General features: G+C 33.7%; 1 protein-coding gene across 1 annotated transcript in view; it reads right to left on the bottom strand.

Moving 5' to 3' along the window:
* The window catches only part of CFAP47 (cilia and flagella associated protein 47), a 428,524-nt gene that overhangs the window by 265,035 nt on the left and 142,587 nt on the right, over nucleotides 1-20,902 (bottom strand). Inside the window, exons 30-32 of the mRNA XM_011996297.1 lie at nucleotides 14,424-14,648; nucleotides 1,093-1,174; nucleotides 38-166 (exon numbers count right to left, since the gene is read on the bottom strand). Of these exons, the coding sequence (XP_011851687.1) occupies nucleotides 38-166; nucleotides 1,093-1,174; nucleotides 14,424-14,648 (436 nt within the window). The remainder of the gene's footprint in view (nucleotides 1-37; nucleotides 167-1,092; nucleotides 1,175-14,423; nucleotides 14,649-20,902) is intronic.

Here is a 20,902-nt window from a genome sequence, read left to right as displayed (position 1 = left end):
TCAAAAGAGAAGCAGCAAGCAATAGTGGAAATATTACCTTGTATATCTGTAGAAATACATCTGTCCATGCCCGTTTACTCCAGGTCTCAAATTTAGACATTTCTATAACAATAGAACATTTTTTCTTAGGTGTACAGGAACTCTCAGGCATCGTATTAGTGGAAGACTTTAAGAAATAAAATAGTACAACATTAATTAAAATTTAAGGCAAATTTAGCATATGAGTTTTTTTTTTTTCCAAAACATGTGAATGCCTTTTCTGTACTTTAATCAAGAGCTCTAATTCTTCATGTGCCAATAATATAAAATATCAACACAGGTAACTTTATGGAGCACACAGTCTCTTATTTAGGTCATAGATTTATTCATTCAATGCACCTACTAGATCACTCTGTAGAATAAGTGGCCCAACAAGATACAAAGTTATTCTGATTGCTGAGCCAAGAAAGAATCACACCCTTTGGATAAGGTAACAGGACCTCAGCATAGTGCCAAAGAACAGGCAGGCACCTGGTTCTCTACTCATGTCACATGGCAAGCATAGTGAAGAGTCCTACAACCATAGTTGCCTCAAACCTGCAGACTCCTCAAAGACCACTCCCCTCTCAATAGGTTTCCACAAAGTGAACTATATATTATGACAAAACTATGTATTACTTGCTTCATTTCTATTTTTCCCCTGAAAATGAAGAAGAAAAGTGGCACATGGTAGTGAAATAAAACCAGTCTTTTATTTGGATATATATTCTAGAATATAATTTAGAATTATATTCTAATTTAGAATATAAACATATATTCTAAAAGTTTAATAATAAAATTTACATAATCCCACCTTAGTCTTCATTTATAAATTCTCCAAAGTAGTAATTATTTATATATTTAAGAAAGCCATGTAATCATTTTTGCATAGGAATTCCATAGAGATTTTTAGACAAATGTACAAAAACATATGGGTTGTCCAAAAATTAGGATCCTAATAATATTTTGTATATAAAACTCAGGACTCTGAAATAGGATATTCTAACATAGGCCAAATACCAGTACATACAATAATAACTGTGTGGTTTGTTCCAAGAAATTATATTTTCTTACCTTAATTTCAATCCACCTCTTATAATCTTCTGGTTCAAGCAAAAATTCTGGCAGGACATGTGAAATACATCCTCCTTGAGCACTAAAATTAAGAAAGAAAAACTCAAATTATAATATAATATACATGTTCTATATATGATTTGCATTGACCATCAGTTAAATATTTCAATAGTCACATTTTTATACATGCTACATTTTATTTTTCAAATTTAAAAGTTATATAATTAGGCAGAGGTGGCAGTGGCCACTGAGTGAAACTTCTCTGACTTTGAAAAGGGGAGGGAAGAGTGAAAAGAAAGTGTCCTATGGTTTGCGTGCCAGCTCAGCCACAGTGCAATATAACACGGGGTGGAATTCTAGTTTTTTTAACTCTAGTCCCTTGCTCTGAACAGTACCTCTGGAACTACCTGCAGTCTGGGGGAACTCTAAGCCATAAAGGAAAGATATAGGTCTGGCTGGTTTTGCCAACTGCGAATTGTAACTCGTCAATGCCCAAATACAGATACACATTTAAAAGAATCAAGATGATCCAGGAAAACATGACCTCACCAAATAAACTAAATAAGGCACCAAGGACCATTCCTGGAAAAACAGAGATATGTGACCTTACAGAGACAGAATTCAAAATACTTGCATTGAGGAAACTCCATGAAATTCAAGATAACGTGGAGAAGGAATTCAGAATTCTATCAGATAAGTCTAACAAAGAGATTAAAATAATTTAAAAGAATCAAGTAGAAATTCTGGAGTTGAAAAATGCAATTGGCATACTAAAGAATGGATCAGTCTTTTAATAGCAGAATTGATTAAGCAGAAGAAAAAGTAAGCTTGAAGACAGGCTATTTAAAAATAGATAGAGGACACAAAAAAAGAAAGAATAAAAACAATGAAGTACACCTACATGATCTAGAGGATGGCTGCAAAACGGCAAACCTAGGAGTCAGTGGCCTTACAGAGAAGGTAGAGAAAGAGATGGTGGAAGAGAGTTTATTTAAAAGATAATAGCAGAGAACTTCCCAAACCTAGAAAAATATATCAATATCCCAAATCAATATCTAAATATCCAATATCCAAATGAATTTTAGAACACCAAGCAGAGTTAACCCACAGAAGACTACTTCAAGGCATTTAATAATAAAACTCCCAAAGAAGGCTATCTCAACACATTAAACAACCAATCTCCCAAAGATCAAAAATTTTAAGAAATGATCCTAAAGGCAGCAAGAGAAAAGAAATAAATAACATGTAATGGACCTCCGATATGTCTGGCAGTAGACTTTTTAGTGGAAACATTACAGGCCAGGAGAGAGTGATATGATATATTTAAAGTGCTGAAGAAAAACAACAACAGCAAAAAAACCCATTTTTACACTAAAATAGAATATCTAGTAAAAGTATACTACAAATACGAAAAAGTAATAAAGACTTTACTAGACCCCTAACAGTAGTTGAGAGATTTCATTGACACAAGACATGCCAACAGGAATACTTCAAACAGGAGGAAAAGGACATTAATAAACCATAAGTAATTATCTGAAGGTACAAAACTCACAGGAAATAGTAAGTACACAAAAAAACTCACAGATTATTACAACACTGTAACTGTGGTGTGTAAACTACTCTTATCTTAAATAAAAAGACCAAATAATCGACCAATCAAAAATAATAACTACAAAGCCATAGACAGTACAATAAGACAGAAATAGAAACAACAAAAGTTAAAAAGTGAGGGGATGAAGTTAAGGTGTAGAGTCTTTATTAGTTTTCTTTTCACTTGTTTCTTTTTTGTTTGCTTGTTTATGAAAACTGTGTTAAGTTGTTATTAGCTTAAAATAATGGGTTATAAGATACTATTTGCAAGCCTCATGGTAACCACAAACCACAAAACATAATGGATACACAAAAAATAAAAAGCAAGAAACAAAATCACATTACCAGAGAAAATCACCTCATTAAAGTTAAACAGGAAGAAAAGAAAGAAGAGAAGACAATGAGAAAAGAAATTTTAAAAAGGCAGAAGTAAATCCTTACTTATCAATAATAGCATTGAATGTAAATGGACTAAACTATTAAATCAAACTATATAGAGTGGTTGAATGGATGAAAAAGATCCCATGATCTGTTGCCTACAAGAAACACACTTCACCTATAAAGATGCACACAGACTGAACATAAACGGATGGAAAAAGATATCCCATGTCAATGGAAATTTTAAAAAAAGCAGGAGTAGCTATACTAGTATCAAAAAAAAACTAGATTTCAATACAAAAACTATAAGAAGAGACAAAGAAAGTCACTATATAATGATAAAAGGGTCAATTAAGCCAGAGGATATAACAATTGTAAATATATTTGCACCAAACACTGTACCACCCAGATATATAAAGAAAATATTATTAGAAGTAAAGAGTGAGATAGACCAAAAGATAGTAATAGCTGGAGAGTTCAGCCCCACTGCCAACATTTGACACATATTCCAGACAGAAAATGAAGAAACAGCAGACTTCATCTGCACTATAGACCTAATGGATCTAATAGATATTTACAAAAGTTTTCATCTAATGGCTGTGGAATACCTATTGTTTTCCTCAGCACATGGATCATTCTCAAGGATAGACCACATGTTATGTCACAAAACAAGTCTTAAAACATTCAAAATTTAAAATTACATCAAGCATCTTCTGACTGCAATGGAATAAAACAAGAAATGAATAAGAAGAGGTATTTGGAAACTACACAATACATGAAAACTTAAAAATGTGCTCCTGAATGACCAGTTGGTCAATGAATAAATTAAGAAGGAAATTGAAAAAAATCTTGAGATAAATGATACTGGAAACACAATATATCAAAACCTATCAAATATACCAAAAGCAGTACTAAGAGGGAAGTTTATAGCTATAAGTACATACTTCAAAAAGAAGAAGATCTTCACACTAACAACCTAATGTTCCATCTTAAGGAAAGAGAAAAGCAAGAGCAAACCAATCTCAAATAGAAGAAAATAAACAATCAACCTCAGAGCAGAAATACATGAAATTGAAATAAATAAATCAATAAAACAAAGGTTGCTTTTTTGACAAGATAAACAAAGTTGACACACCTTTAGCCAGACTAAGATAAAAAGAAAGAAGATACAATAAATAAGATCCGAGATGATAAAGAAGGCATTACAACTGATACTGCAGAAATTCAAATGATCACAAGTAGCTACTATCACCAATAAACTGGAAAATCTAGAAGAAAGGGAGAAAGTCCTAGACACATACAACTGACCAAGACTGTATCAGGAAGAAATCCAAAACCTGAACAGACCAATAACAAATAACAAGATCACAGCTGTAATAAAGAGTCACCCAATAAAGAAATGCCCAGGACCAAATGGCTTTACTGCTGAATTCTACCAAACATTTAAAGAAGAACTAACACCAACCCTACTCAAACTATTTTATAAAATAGAAGAGGAGGGAATGCTTCCAAAATCGTTTTATGAGGCCAGTATTACCCTAATGCCAAAACCAAAGAAATATAAAAAAGGAATGCTACAGTCCAATATCCCTGATGAATATTGATACAGAAATCCTCAACAAAATATTGGCAAACCAAATTCAGCAATACAGTAAAAAGATCATTAATCATGACTAGGTGAGATTTATCCCTGTGAGGCAAGAATGGTTTAATGTATGCAATGTATGTAATACAATCAATCAAGTAGAACACATCATCAACAGAATAAAGGACAAAAACCATATGATAAATTCAACCAATACTGAAAAAGTATTTGATAAAATTCAACATCCTTTTAAGATAAAATACTCTGAAAAGACTGGATATGGAAGGAATACACCTCAAAAGAATAAAATCCATATATGACAGACCCACAGCTAGTATCACACTGAATGGGAAAAAACTGAAAGCCTTTCCTGTAAAATCTGCAACACAACAAGGATGCCCACTTTCATCAATGTCATTGAACATAGTACAGGAAGTCCTAGATAGAGCAATTAGACAAGATAAAAAATAATGAGCATACAAATTAGAATAAAAAATGTCAAATTACCCTTGTTTGCAAATGATACGATCTTATATTTAGAAAACCTAAAGACTCCACAAAAAAAAACCTATTAGAAATAATAAACAAATTCAGTAAAGTTGCAGGGTACAAAATCAACATACAAAATTCAATAGCATTTCTATATGCCAACAATGTAAAAACTGAAACAAGAAAATTTTTAAAAAAGGAGCCCCATTTACAACAGCCACAAATAAAATTAAGTACCAAGGAATTAACTTAACCAAAGGAGTAAAAGATCTCTATAAAGAAAACTATAAATCACTGATGAAAGAAGTTGAAGAAGACACCAAAAAATGGAGAGCTATTCCACGTTCATGAATTGGAATTATCAGTATTATTAAGATGTCTATTCTACCTAAAGCAATTTACAGATTCAATGCAATTTCTGTCAAAATACAAATGACATTCCACACAGAAAGAGAAACAAAATCCTTACATTTATATGGAACCACAAAAGACCTAGAATAGCCAAAGCTATCTTAAGAAAAAAAAAAAAAACTGGAGGAATCACTTTACCTGATTTCAAATTATACTACAGAGCCATAGTAACCAAAACAGTATGTTACTGGTCTAAAAACATATGCATTGACCAGTGGAACAGAATACAGAAACCAAAATCAAATGCACACACCTACAATGAACTCATTTTCGACAAAGGTGCCAGGAACATACACTGGGGAAAGGACGGTATTGTCAATAAATGTTACTGGGAACACTGCATATCCATATGCAGAAGAAAGAAACTAGACATCTGTCTCCCACCATATACAAAAATAAAATCAAAATATAATAAAGGCTTAAAGCTATATCCTCAAACTATGAAACTACTACAAGAAAACTTCAAGGAAACTCTGCATGACATAGGTCTGGGCAAAGATTTCTTGAGCAATATCCCACAAGAACAGGCAATTAAAGCATGAATGAATACATGGCTTCTGCACAGTAAAGGAAACAATCAACAAAGAGAATAGACAAATCCCAAATGGGACAAAATATTTGCATACTACCCATCTGTAAAGGGTTAATAACCAGAATATATAAGGAGCTCAAACAACTCCATAGAAAAAGATCTAAAAATCCAATTTAAAAATGGGCATAATATTTGTTTCTTTTTAAATTTTTTATATTTATTTTGTTTCTTTTTTTGCCTTCAATCAACTCACACCATTTTTTGTTTTGTTTTTTCATTTTTGTATTTTTCTATTTATCTCACTTCATTTTTTAATGGGCAAAATATTTGAATAGGCATTTATCAAAAGAAAACATACAAATGGCAAATGGCCACATGAAAATATACTTAACATCACTGATCATCAGATAAATGCAAATCAAAAGTATAAAGAGATGTCATCTCATCCAGTTAAAATGGCATTTATCCAAAAGACAGGCAGTAACAAATGCTGGTGAGGATATAGAGAAAAGGGAATCTTTGTACACTGTAGTGGGAATGTAAATTAGTACAACCACGCTAGAGAAAAGTTTGGAGTTCCCTCAGAAAACTAAAAACAGAGCTACCTCAAAATCCAGCAATCCCCCTACTGGGTATATAGCCAAAAGAAAGGAAATCAATATTTTGAAGAGGTATCTTCACTCCCACATTTGTGCAGGTTTGTTCACAATAGCCAAGATTTGGAAGCCACCATAGGTCCATCAACAGATGAATAGATAAAGAAAATGTCATAGATATACATAATGGAGTACTCTTCAGCCATCAAAAAGAAAAAGATTCAGTCATTTGCAACAACATGTATTGACCTGGAGGCAATTATATTAAGTAAAATAAGCCAAGCACAGAAAGACCAAAGTCAGATGTTCTCAATTATTTGTGGGATCTAAAAATCAAAACAATTGAAGACATGGAGAGAGAGAATAGAAGGATAGTTACCAGAGGCTGAGAAGGGTAGTCAGGGAGTGAGGGGGAAGTGGGGATAACTAATGGATATGAAAAACCATTATAATTAATGAATAAGGTGTAGTAGTGGATAGCACAATAGAGTGACTCTAGTCATTAATAATTTAATTTTTCATTTTAAAATAATGATAGTATACATAGATAATTTGTAACATAAAGGATAAGGGGATTAATACACTATCTTCCATGATGAGATTATTACGCATTGCATGCCTGTATCAAAATATCTCATGCACCCACTATGTACCCACAAAATTTAAAATAAAAAGTAAAAAAATAAATAAAAGTTATATAGTTAATTTTTAAAACCTCCCTTAAGTCTAAAATGTGCCTATGAAGTTTTCTTTAGAGAACTTGATAAATGAGAAAGAACTTACTTAGACCTATTATCAGCCACATCAATTCCTACATGGTAACAAAACATACAGAGTTTCATGAATTGGATTTGTAGTCAATGCAGTAATCATTTTATTATTGTTATAATATTATAAAATTGAATAAAATATCTGGAAATGTTTGAATACAATAAAACATCTAACAGAGATCACTAGTCATCCAATGTTTATTGAGTGCCCATAACCACAAATGCCTAAATACAGAAAGCTTGTATAAGGTAATTCGTTATCTATTTATTCTAAAGAGAATATCCACAAATTGTAGACTCTGATTATGTATTCTTGTGGTAGCATATTTGAAGCAGCAAATATTTATTTATATCATTTAATACATTTTAAAGCCTATGCATGTACATATTTTTATGCATATAATTTACCACATTTATGTTTATATATATACTTTTTTCATTGTCAAATTCATTGAAATAATTTTATCCAAACTCTTCATATGAATATCCATCACCATTAGAGCCACTACATAGAAATCTAGTACCTTTGTGGCAAATGTTTCCTAATGGAGATTCAGATATTTAGGTCTAACTCAGTTAGTGAACCTAGAACACCCCTCACCAATAAACATTTAATGGGAAAGAATCCTACTTCTAGTTCTCAATTCTACAAATATCCTCAAAATTCACAGTCCTGTGATTATAGAGAAGTTGGAAAAAGAAAAAGGAAAATGGAGGCCTGAGATGATTCTGAAAACTCAAACCTTGAAGATGGTGCAGATGACTGAGAAAATAGAAGTGAGGAAGGGAACTCTTCTTGGGTGGAAGCAGTGTCCACAGTTCTAGAGTTAAGTTTGACATGGCCCTGGGTCAGTCTAAGTTAGTAGAAGAAATCATACTGCCTACATAAAGTTCCTTTGTTGAGAAATAAAATGTAATCCTTTCTTTTCGATTTTCACACAAGTCCTGTCCTCATGCACATTACTTCTGTGAATCTTCATTATAGTCAAATTGGTATAGATTTAAATAAGATCTTATTTTATGTAACACCACTCCTCAGCAAGATTAGCCAACCTACAGCCTATGTAGAAATGCAATGAGATGTTGTCTCCATTAAGTTGAAATCCTGTAGAGTAAAACAAAACATACAACTCAGAGACATAAGAAGAAACCGGAATATTTTCTTGTGCCCAAAGCCAAGACAGAATTTCAGTATGTAAGTGGTCACTTCTATTCAATGTTACTGAGAACTGGAGGAAAACGATCAGGGAACCATTAAAATGGGAGTTTCTTAAGGAGGGAGCCTACGTGATATTTATTTGAGTATTCCAAAGTGTCCACCAGAGAGTAAACCCTAGGTAAAATTGAGGACAAGAAAAAATGTATTTTTTTTTCATTTTAAAGACTGAGACTGTTATGAAGACTTGTTTTATTCTTTTCATTTTGAATCTACCTCAAGGCCTAACTTCATCAGTGCATAAGGCAGTAATTACCTTTATATCTTGTCAGTAGATTTTATGTCTTGTCAGTAGTTTTAAAAAGAGTTGACTTTCCTAATAGATTTGATTAAACTTTCCACATACTAGGTTTTTTATTTGAATATTTTTTCCAAGTTCACGTTGGGTGGATCAAAACATAATTAGATGCAATTAGTTACTAAATGCTAAATTTAACCTCCAAAAATTTGTTTCTTAAAAAATTCTAGCTTAATCCCTAAAAACAAGTTGCTCATTTATTGCAGAGTAGGTATTTCACGTGTACAAAAGTTCTTACCTACTGTATTATCAAATTTACATGGGGAAGGTGATAACATTTATGATTATTTTGTATTTTAATACATATATTTCCATGATGAAACATATGCACATTTCTTGAATTAATGACCCAATTTTACTGTCACTTTCTAAATGTTAAGTAATTTTATTACAGTCAACATATCCTGATAGGCATGTATTTGCAGATAAAGAGCAAATAAATCTGAACGGTGTGGCTTTAATGCCGAAATTATTCTTCCATACCTGCATCCTCACATCATAAAATGTCACAACAGAAATGACTCATGTTAATGTCAACACTACTGGGAGCTGTGCCAAAAAGAATTCTACAATAATAACACAACGATTGCCAAGTACCATAGAGTTTAACAATGCTGTCACAATGTTGTTTGATTTCCATAATATACATACAATCAGGATTGACTTAATTATGTAAGCCTCCTTCTTTTGTTCACAGTTAATATTTATTATATTTTAAGAGTAAAACTAATTTTCTGAAAAAAATGCATTCACGTTTCGGACTTATTGAATTAGAGCATTTACCTTATTGAATCAATTATTGAGGACCAAAAGTAGGAAGTGGTAAAATTAAAAGCTATGTGCTTTCTATTATACTCATTAAAATTTAAATGAAGTTTCCATTCTATCTAATAAATGTGAGGATATAATTGATAAATACTGGCTTTCTGACATTTTTATGTCAACCAGACATTTATTACTCATAAAATGAAATTTTAAAATAAATATTCCATTTTGGTGATAGTGATATCATAAGAATCAGTTTCAGTATGTCACTAGTGGTTACTATATTGGAATAGTTTAAGGAAATATCTAAGCATGTGAAAGCCTTAGACCGTAATTCATTTCATTTAACAACAATAACAGTCTACTATATGTCATATGAGTCACATTATGTTATTTCTAATTCTTTTTTTATTTAAATTCTAAGTTCAGTGGCACGTATGCAGGTTTGTTATATAGGTAAACTTGTATCATGGGGGTTTGTTGTACAGATTATTCTGCCACTCCAATATTAAGCCTAGCATCCGTTAGTTATTTTCCTGATGTAATTCTTCTAACCACCAAGTTAGTTTTGGAATTATCACCCTTAATTTTACATATTGAACTTAGAGCTAAAACAGGTGAAGTAACTCGTGCAAGGTCAAAGGCGTACAGAAGAGTTGGAATATAAGCCTATATCTGCATGATTCAAAAGCCATGTTCCTTCAACCCAGTTCAGTGCACCCTTCCAGTATTACTTATTGGATTGTTTCTTTGAAATATTTTCATTCTTAGATGCAATTCCATTAAATAAGATACCATAATGGTTATGCATAAGTGAGAAGGATATAACATTTTTAATTTTCATTTTCTTTTTTTTTTTATTTTTTGAGATAGAGTTTCACTCTTGTTGCCCAGGCTGGAGTATAGTGGTGCGATCTTGGCTCACTGCAACCTCCGCCTTCTGGGTTCAAGCGATTCTCCTGCCTCAGCCTCTCGAGTAGTTGGGATTACAGGTGCCCACCACAGGGCTCAGCTAATTTTTTGTATTTTTAGCACAGACGGGGTTTCACCATGTTGGCCAGGCTGGTCTCAAACTCCTGACCTCAGGTGATCCACTCGCCTCGGCCTCCCAAAGTGCTGGGATTACATGCGTGAGCCACTGCACCCAGCCCAGGATATAAAATTTTTAAAGATAAAAGTGAAAATCAAAAGTGGAACTAAATTTACGTACAAGGGGATATGAGTTGCTTTTTCTACGTGTATTTATTTTGGTGAATTAACTATTTATTTAAAAACTCAATGGAATTTAAAAATAAGAGTTATAATAGTTTTTTATTCTTGTGATGGTCTACTTTTTAGTTACAATGTAGGGCAGAAGATGTTGATATTCTGCTTTTGTTTTAGTTTTATACTACACAAATTATAAATTTTTAAAAAATGTATTATTTTCAATGAAAATTAATTACATCATAAAAATGATAACAATTATAAACAAGTGAAATTGTATCAAAAGATGTTAGATATGATATTGGTAAGCTCAAGCTGCCACAAGAAAATACCACAGGATAAGTGGCTTAAACAAGACATTTGTTCTTTCACCATTCTGGATGCTGTAAGTTCAAGATCAAGGTGCCAAAAATTTGGTTTTAGGTGAGGCCTCTTTTCCTCGCTTGTAGATGACCATCTCCCCACTGTGTACTCACATAACATTTTCTCTATGCTGAGAGAGAGAGAGAGAGAGAGAGAGAGAGAGAGAGAGAGAGAGAGATCTGGCATCTCTTCCTCTTCTTTAAAGGACATCCATCTTATTGGATTAGGGCCCTACATTTAACCTTAATAACATCCTTAAAGGCCTTATCTCCAAATAAAATGACATTGGGGGTTAGGATTTCAATGTATGAATTTGGGATAGGGCACAATTCAGTCCATACCAGACACAAATGACAAGAAATATATTACTGCAAATATATCCACACAAAATTTATTATAAAATATAACATCCAATTACATAATACTTCTTCATAATATAATACATATGGTATTGCTATGGTCTAAATTATACCCCTCCACAAAGTTCATATGTTGAAACTCTAAATTTCAGTACCTCAGAATGTGACTGTATTTGGAATTAGGGTCTTTAAAAAGATAACTAATGTAAAATGATGTAATTAGAGTGGTACCAAATCCAGTTTGGCTTGTGTCTTTACAAGAAGATGAAATTTGAATACACAGAAAGACACCAGGGACATGGGTACACAGAGGAAAAACTATGTGAGGACACAGCAAGAAGAGGTTATCTGCCAGCAAACAGAGAAGCCCCAGAAGAAACCAATCCTGACAATACCTTGATCTTGGACTTCTAGCCCCCAGAACTCTGAGAAAAAAAATTTACGTTGTTTGCTCCAACTTGACCCTCTCATTTGTTACACTCTCCTTCCTGGAATGCAATTTTTTCACCCTTTCTTTTACCACTTTTTATATTTCACAGCATTTTCTTCATTCTTATATAAATGTCCTGCGAAGCAATTTCCACGTTTTATTCCTTATACCACACAAATTCAAAAGGTAAATCTCTGTGAAAAAAAAATGTTAAAAAAATAAATATTTAACGAACACTGGCCTCATTCCAAGCTCCCAGTGATCCTGGGTGTTAGAAATTCCAGATGAATGAGATGCAGTTTCTGCCCGTAAGATGCTCACAGATTTGTGGGATTCACTGACTCAGGGATAAGTCAGTGGAGTTGAAAGTGATTTACAAAATTCCACATAGCTGTGTTATTTCCTTAACTGATACAACTGTTCTCATTCTCCCACCTAGATTGAGTGGAGAAGGATACAGAGAAAATGCAAAATTGCATCTCCATGTATCTTTAGGTCTTCTACCCAAAGAATCTCTTTACAGAAATTCTGTTATTTGTGATTAACAGTCAAAATTTCACCCCTGCCTATCCATGCCAGATGGCACCTGAGAGAAGGTAGACTCATTGTCAAATAAATACCGTTTTAACTGCAGGTTTTTTTACTTTCATGATTACCTTCTAAAGCCGTGCATCTAATATTTACATTTTTCATTTGATATTTTATATAGAAGGCTTCCTCAAATTGTGTAAGAACTCTCAGAACTAGGATAATCTATGCTGGATTTGGGCTTACATGAGATAGGGAGAGGGACTCCTATATTTGTACATGAAGGTTGGTGACTGCATTTCTGGATACTTGTCCTTTTTTTGCTGTGCCTCCTCTCCACCTGAAATGTCTGTGTCATGTGGGCATATGCTGCTGATGTCTGAGACAGGGATCTTCTGTCTCTGCCCTTAGGCCCGTCAAGGACCCAAGACATCTCCTATAACTGACTCAGCCACTCCCTAGTCCTCATATATTTGTCATTCCTATTGCGGCATCAGGGCCAGCCAACTGACACTCTTCTGTGTCTCTAGTCGGGTCCCTCTAACATCCCAACACAGAAACCGCCATGACAAGCTGCCTGGATCTTGATTCAGTCACCTTAAGTGATTTAGAAACCTCTAGCTACCTTATAATCCACAAGGAACCAAGCCAATTTTGCCTTATTACCATGATATTGAGAACCTGAGAAATGAAAGAAAATATTTTGTTAAGTAACATGTCAACGTTTTAATACATAGTATCACTAGGGACTCAAAAATCCTGATTTGGAAACAAAAAACTGAATGTCAAATCTTTAATTTGTATTCCTGCTATAAGAGTATTCTTCTCGCCCTCCATCTCTATTCCCACTAGGACAGATGAACATCTCTGAGCAACTATGGAGCAGATTCCGTAAACAAAGAAGCAAAAGAGAAAATCACAATAATATATGTAAAAATATATTAACCATATTACATAATTACAAGTAATAAATGCCATTTTAATTGTATAGGAGCATGGAAGAGGGAGTAATAACATGTTCAACTCAATGCTAAATAAATTACTGCCTATGGATGTGGGATGTTTCAGTGTACAAGGATGTTGCAAGTGCAGGCTAAAGAAACAATGTAAATTCACCAGTATTCTTCTCAGAATGTAAATGTACATTGTTTTTCCATTTCTTGGTGACTTGCCATTTAATTTTTGCAGAGGAACACAGATATTATGATGACAATTATTTTTCCTATATTTTACATCAACCATTTAAAATTCCTTTTGCCTGCCGACTACTTTAATATTAAAAGACTTTACATATGCAGACTAAAAGTCCACCGTACCCATACATTGAGATGATACTAATAATAGTCTAAGAAATAAAACTTGTTGGTTTCATCCCTTTTTAGCTAAATGGATTTATATATTTGCTGTAGACCAGGATTTTCAAAATGAGGTAATGTATCAGAAATATCAGCATCACCTTGAAACTTGTTATAAATGAAAATTAACTTTGAAAAACTCAGTGGGTAAGGGTCAGTAAACTGTTGTTTTAACAGGCCCTGTCAGTGATTTTGATGCATGATAAAGTATAAGAATGATTGCCTTAGATTAAAAATCCAATATATCATAAAATGCTTATTGGCTATTAAGAATTACATATTTTTCAAAATGTGTGAGATATATATACTTTACCATACATATATATATGTGTGTGTGTATATTTATATACATATATATTTGGTTAAGAAGAAAAATAATATCAAATTCTATCTATCTGCTCATTTATCTAACTATCCAAGCCAGAGTTACAGGCTTATACGAGCACATCCAGACACTTACCTGAGAAAGTCCAGAAGTGAAGAATGTTGCAAATAAAGTTGAATTACCCTTTTTTCATGGTTATCTACGGGTAAAGATTGACTTGAATTAATTCCAGGTGGCATTTTTCCACTCAAATGGAGCAGCACATCATAAATAGTCTTATTAAATTTGGAAAAGTCATTCTGTCTGGAAAACTTTTGAGGTGGCGAGGTTGATGAGTAGAGTCGCATTTTATATACATCCCTATGAGAAAAAGACTTTAAATTAAAAACAGTCTCAAAATGTTATACTATGGGGAAAAAATGTTCAATTCAATAACTAAATAAAACTCTATTAAAATCAACTAAGTAAGAAAGTCCATAATACACTTCACTAGGCTACCATTTGTTGGTCAAAAAAAGATTTGTTAAATATTATCATAGATTTCCAGTATCTCATTTAAACACACATAATTATCTAATGCTGTAACTGTCAAATCTGAAGTATTAGATTATGAATAGATTGGATCTTGAGAAATAGAATACAGATTGAATTTAAACCCATCACCTACTAGCTGAGTGAGTGTGGCAAGCTACCTAAACTCACAGAGCTCAATTTTGCATGATATAAATTGGAGATAATAAGGTCTATAATAGTTTCCAAGATAGATTTCAAATGTTTATCACACATGTATATACAAAAATAATGTACACATAATAATGTACACATTTTAATGTACACATAATAATGTACACATTTTAATGTACACAAAAATAATGTAAATTACATTTTCTCAGTATTTGTATTTTAATGCTTAGAAGGGCACATCCTGCACATTGGCTTAATAAGCGGGGATTTTCATTTTAAAGATAAAGCCCACAGATAATATATATTCTTCTGTTCTTTAAATAAGATACTGCAATCTCTAATTCCTAGTAATATTGCACAAGGTTGTGATGCATACTGACTTTTAATGAAGTTAAAAATTACCACTATTCTTGCTGTCTATAATTTATTCAATATCTCACACCACATTGTCTAATTGTTAGCGATGAGAGTAACAGATGTATCACTTGCTTAGATTGACAAATAAAAAGTATCCACAAATAATGAAAAAAAAAAAAAAGTATCCGAGGCCGTTTTGAATGGCAGTTACCCACTTTGGTAGATAGGAAATTCATACAGAAGAAAATACATTCCACTGGGCAAGAAATAGATTACCACTGCTCAAAACATGGCTCTTCCACTTATTGCATGACATTATAAAAGTTACTTGACTTTTCTGTTCCTTAGTTTCCTCATAAGTAATGGATATGATAGAGCTAGCGTATATCGAAGTCACCAGCAAAGAAACAAATATTTTATGGAGAAAATTAACACCACTATTGGTCAAGATTAATGCAAATGAAAAGGAACAATAAGCAATAAAAATAGACACTCAGGGATCCCAGGTATTATAGTATTATAGTTGTAAGACACAGGGTTTTTTGTTTTGTTTTGTTTTGTTTTGTTTTTGATACAGCAGTTTTATTGTGCTGGGGGATCCCTCTGCCTCTGGTCAGTTTGGACTCTTCAAAGCCCAAAGGCTGGATTGGCTAAGTCACCCAAACAGCAGAGATGGCAGCCGGCCCCTCCACCCAGGAGTTCCATCCAAGGTAGGTGCAACATTGCTACCATTTGCTGGCTAGAATTCCAAGCCAGTGGGTCCTTTCCTGTCAGGTGTTGTAGAAGGGGGGTCTGCAGACTGTCGCTACTTCACACCCTGGATTCAGCTCCTCTCCTTGGGATATGTATGGGTGTCTAACCTCCCACTTTGCCAGAGTTTCAGTTACTTTTGCTGGGAGGACTGGAAAGCCAGAGTATCTAAAGCGTCTAGGTCTTCACACATGCTTCAGTGGCTGCTATGCTGAGACCCCACAGAGCTCAGTGAAGACACAGGTTTTAAACAAACCATATGTACTATGTTCAAAATTGGCAACTTTGTCATGGAACAATAAACTATATAAAATGTGACTAATGGAGCATTCACAAATAAAAATCTGAATAAATAAAATTAAGAAAGCAATGGATGAGCTTAATAGTAGATTAAATCAAATAAAAACAAAATTACTGCAATGAAATATAGGTCATAGAATAGCATTCATACTGCAACATTTGAGAAAATAAAAATCATCGTACCTGCAAGACTAAAGATGCAAAAAAAAGAACAATGATGTTGATAAACATATAGGCAAATATGAACTGATTAAAAACAATAAACACAAATAATACTATTAAACATTATTAAATTATTGTTTAATAACTCCATATTTGCCTATATATAGTTTAACTATATTCCTTCTGCTCTTACATATATATTAATATCTTAAAGGATTTTGTTGATTTTTCAATTGTGAGAATCCCCTACTTTGGAGATTGAAGATATTCAAAAGGCTCACCCATCACTATCACCAGCAAACATGCAGTAAAATGATTAACAAATAAAACTCTTTTAAAAATAAGAATTGTAGAATATCTCATCATTGTTATACCAGTGTGCAAAAGGAAGAATTCAAAGAACACAACTAGAATGAATTATTATACCCATTTTCATTTTAATACTTAGCTTGAATCTGAAGTCAAGTTTCTATGACTTTGTTGGACACTGTTGACAGTATGAATGGGCAGGATGCCCAGAAATGGAGGTAACACTTCATTTTAACACTATTTAATACTATTAAATTTATCAGTGAGCTTGCCAGCAGCTCAAAGCTGCAAAGAGAACAGCATGCTATGCTATGTATATGTGTATATATACATACATATATAAATATATGTGATATATACATACATATATAAGTGCATATACACACATACATGTGTATACATACATATATGTACACATACATGCATAGATACTTGTATACACGTATGTATACATATATGTATACTATATATGTATGTACGCACATATATGTGTGTGTGTGTGTGTGTGTGTGTGTGTGTGTGTGTGTGTGTGTGTGAAATGTTCCTGAATCAAGCTGGGTAAACATCCTGCAAAGAAAGATGAAATATTATTAATAAAACATAATTTGGAAATGTGCTTTCTTGAAAATGATGAGTTTTAAACTGACTCTCTACTGCCAAATACAAGAGTTGGTGAATATGATTAATGAAATTAGAAATACATAACAATATTAATATAATCCTAATTAAATTTTTTAATAATAGCTAAGATTTACTGAAGACTTAATAGGTCCTAAAGTCTGCTCTGACATGCATTAAATATATTATCTCACAAATGTTACAGAGACTGTATTGGTTAGGTATACCATTATCTCCTTTTTTACAGATGAGAAAATGGAGGCATAGAGGAAATATTTTCCTCATTTCAGATCCTCTTGTTATGAAAGATAAAACATTCTACTGGATGGATTTGATTTTATATAAGATTCTACGTATTATACTAAATGAGAGGGTCTGGGATGGAATAGTTAGCTTTGGAACAAGCTTTCCTTAAACTTCCCCTTAAGCTTCCTGACTGGTATTCTAGGATGTGTTATTTGTAGGTGGCAGCTGCAGGAAGCTTCATGCTAGAGTGGAATCCTGGAATAGCACCTATATGTACTGCAATTACTTCTCTCAGAATAAGTGGGACTTCCAGTACAGTTCAAATGACTCTATGATTAGTTGCTTAGAGATCTTCCCAGTGGTGTTTACAGAAAATGTTATTCCCACAATTCACCCAGCTTGAAAAGAATAGACTGTAATATTTACTATATTTTCTGTGATTATCTCTGAAACATAAACTGTATTTTCTTGTCTATTTCAAGGGCTGCTTCTATCTTCTGCTGATTTGGGGAAGAACTAAAAAGAAATAATACCTAAGAGCTTCTAGGAACTGAAAAAATGGTGCCCAAAGTCATTAATTATAAAGGAAGTGCAAATTAAAAATCCCAATGAGATATTATCTCATGGCTGTTAGATTGACTTATAAAAAATATGAACAATAACAAGTGTTGGAGAAGATGTGGAGAAAAGGCAATGCTTGCACACTTCTGGTAGGAAGGTAAATTAGTACAGCTGTATAGAAAACATTATGGAGGTTCCTCAAAAAATTAAAAATAAAACTAGGTGGCCGGGCACGGTGGCTCATGCCTGTAATCCCAGCACTTTGGGAGGCTGAGGCGGGTGGATCACGAGGTCAGGAGATCGAGACCATTCTGGCAAACACAGTGAAACCTCGTCTCTACTGAAAATACAAAAAAATTAGCCGGGCGTGGTGGCGGGCGCCTGTAGTCCCAGCTTCTAGGGAGGCTGAGGCAGGAGAATGGAGTTAACCCGGGAGGTGGCGGAGCTTGCAGTGAGCGGAGATCGTGCCACTGCACTCCAGCCAGGGCGACAGAACAAGACTCCGTCTCAAAAAAAAATAAATAAACAAATAAATAAAACTAGGGTTTTCTAAGCATAAAATCATATCATCAGTGAAGACAGAAAGTAAGACTTCTTTCCTTATTTGGATGCCTTTTGTTTCTTTCTCCTGTCTGCTTGCTCTGAAAAGGACTTCCCATACTATTTTGAATAGGAGTGGTCAGAGTGGGCATCCATGTTTTGTTCTAGTACTCAAGGGAAATGGTTCCAGCTTATGCCCATTCAGTATGATGTTGGCTGTCATAGATGGCTCTTGTTATTTTGAGGTATGTTCCTTTGCTGGTGACTCTGTTGAGATTTTTTATCATGAAGGGATGTTGGATATCATTGAAGGCTTTTATCACATCTATTGAGATGATTGCACAGTTTTTGTTTTTAATTCCTTATATGCGGTGAATCACATTGATTAATTAGTGTGTTGAATCAAACTTGCATCCCAGGGATGAGAGCCTACTTGATCATGGTGAATTAGCATTTTGATGTGCTACTGGATTCAGTTTTCTAATATTTTATTGAGGATTTTTACATCTATGTTCATCAGGAATATTGGCCTATGGTTTTCTTTGTTCATTGTGCCTGCCAGGTTTTGGTATCACAGTGATGCTGGCTTCCAAGAGTGTGTTAGGGAGGAGTCCTTCCTCCTTGATTATTTGGAATAGAATCAGTATAATTGTTAACAGCTCTTCTTTGTATATCTGGTAGAATTTGGCTGTAAATTCTTTTGGTCCATGGCTTTTTTTAGTAGGTTTTTTATTACTGATTTAATTTTAGAAATCAATATTGATCTGTTCAGGGATTCAATTTCTTCCTGATTCAATCTTGAGGGGTTGTGTGCTTTCAGGAATTTATCCACATTCTCTAAATTTTCTAGTTCGTGTGCACAGAAGTATGAATAAACATCTCTTAGGATCCTTTGTATTTCTGTGGGATCAGTTGTAATGCTACATTTAGTGATTTTGATTGTGCTTATTTGTATATTCTCTCTTTATTAGTCTAGCTAGTAGTCGATCAATCTTGTTTATCTTTTCAAAAAACCAAGTTTTGGTTTTGTTGATTCTTTGCCTATATTTTTGAGTTTCAAATTCATTCAGTTCTGCTCTTATTTTAGTAATTTATTTTATTCTGCTAGCTTTTGGGTTAGTTTTCCTAGTTTTTCTTTTTTTTAAATTATACTTTAAGTTCTAGGGTGCATGTGCACAACGTTCAGGTTTACTACATATGTATACATGTGCTGTGTTGGTTTGCTGCACCCATTAACTCATCATTTACATTAGGTATTTCTCCTGATGCTATCACTCCCCCATACCTCTACCCCACAACAGGCCACAGTGTGTGATGTTGCCCATCCTGTGTCCAAGTGTTCTCATTGTTCAATTCCCACCTATGAGTGAGAACATGCAGTGTTTGGTTTTCTGTCCTTGCGATAGTTTGCTCAGAATGACAGTTTCCAGTTTCATTCATGTCGCTACAAAGGACATGAACTCATCCTTTTTATATGGCTGCATAATATTCCATGGTGTGTATGTGCCACATTTTCTTAATCCAGTCTATCACTGATGGACATTTGGGTTGGTTCCAATTCTTCGCTATTGTAAATAGTGCTGAAGTAAACATACGTGTGCATGTGTCTTTATAGTAGCATGATTTATAATTCTTTGGGTATATACCCAGGAATGGGATCACTGGGTCAAATGGTATTTCTAGTTCTAGATCCTTGAGGAATCGCCACACTGTCTTCCACAATGGTGGAACTAATTTACAGTCCCACCAACAGTGTACAAGTGTTCCTATTTCTCCACATCCTCTCCAGCACCTGCTGTTTCTTGACTTTTTAATGATCGCCATTCTAACTGGTGTAAGATGGTATCTCATTGTGGTTTTGATTTGCATTTCTCTGATGACCAGTGATGATGATCATTTTTTCATGTGTCTGTTGGCTCTATAAAAGTCTTCTTTCGAAAGGTGTCTGTTCACATACTTTGCCCACTTTTTGATGGGGTTGTTTGATTTTTTCTTGTAAATTTGTTTAAGTTCTTTGTAGATTCTGGATATTAGTCCTTTGCCAGAGAGGTAGATTGCAAAAATTTTCTCCCATTCTGTAGGTTGCC

The sequence above is a fragment of the Mandrillus leucophaeus genome, unplaced genomic scaffold, assembly GCF_000951045.1.
Source record: "Mandrillus leucophaeus isolate KB7577 unplaced genomic scaffold, Mleu.le_1.0 Scaffold509, whole genome shotgun sequence".
Classification (NCBI taxonomy): domain Eukaryota; kingdom Metazoa; phylum Chordata; class Mammalia; order Primates; family Cercopithecidae; genus Mandrillus; species Mandrillus leucophaeus.
Note: the sequence above shows the minus strand (reverse complement) of the source record. Positions and strands in the feature narration are given on the sequence as shown.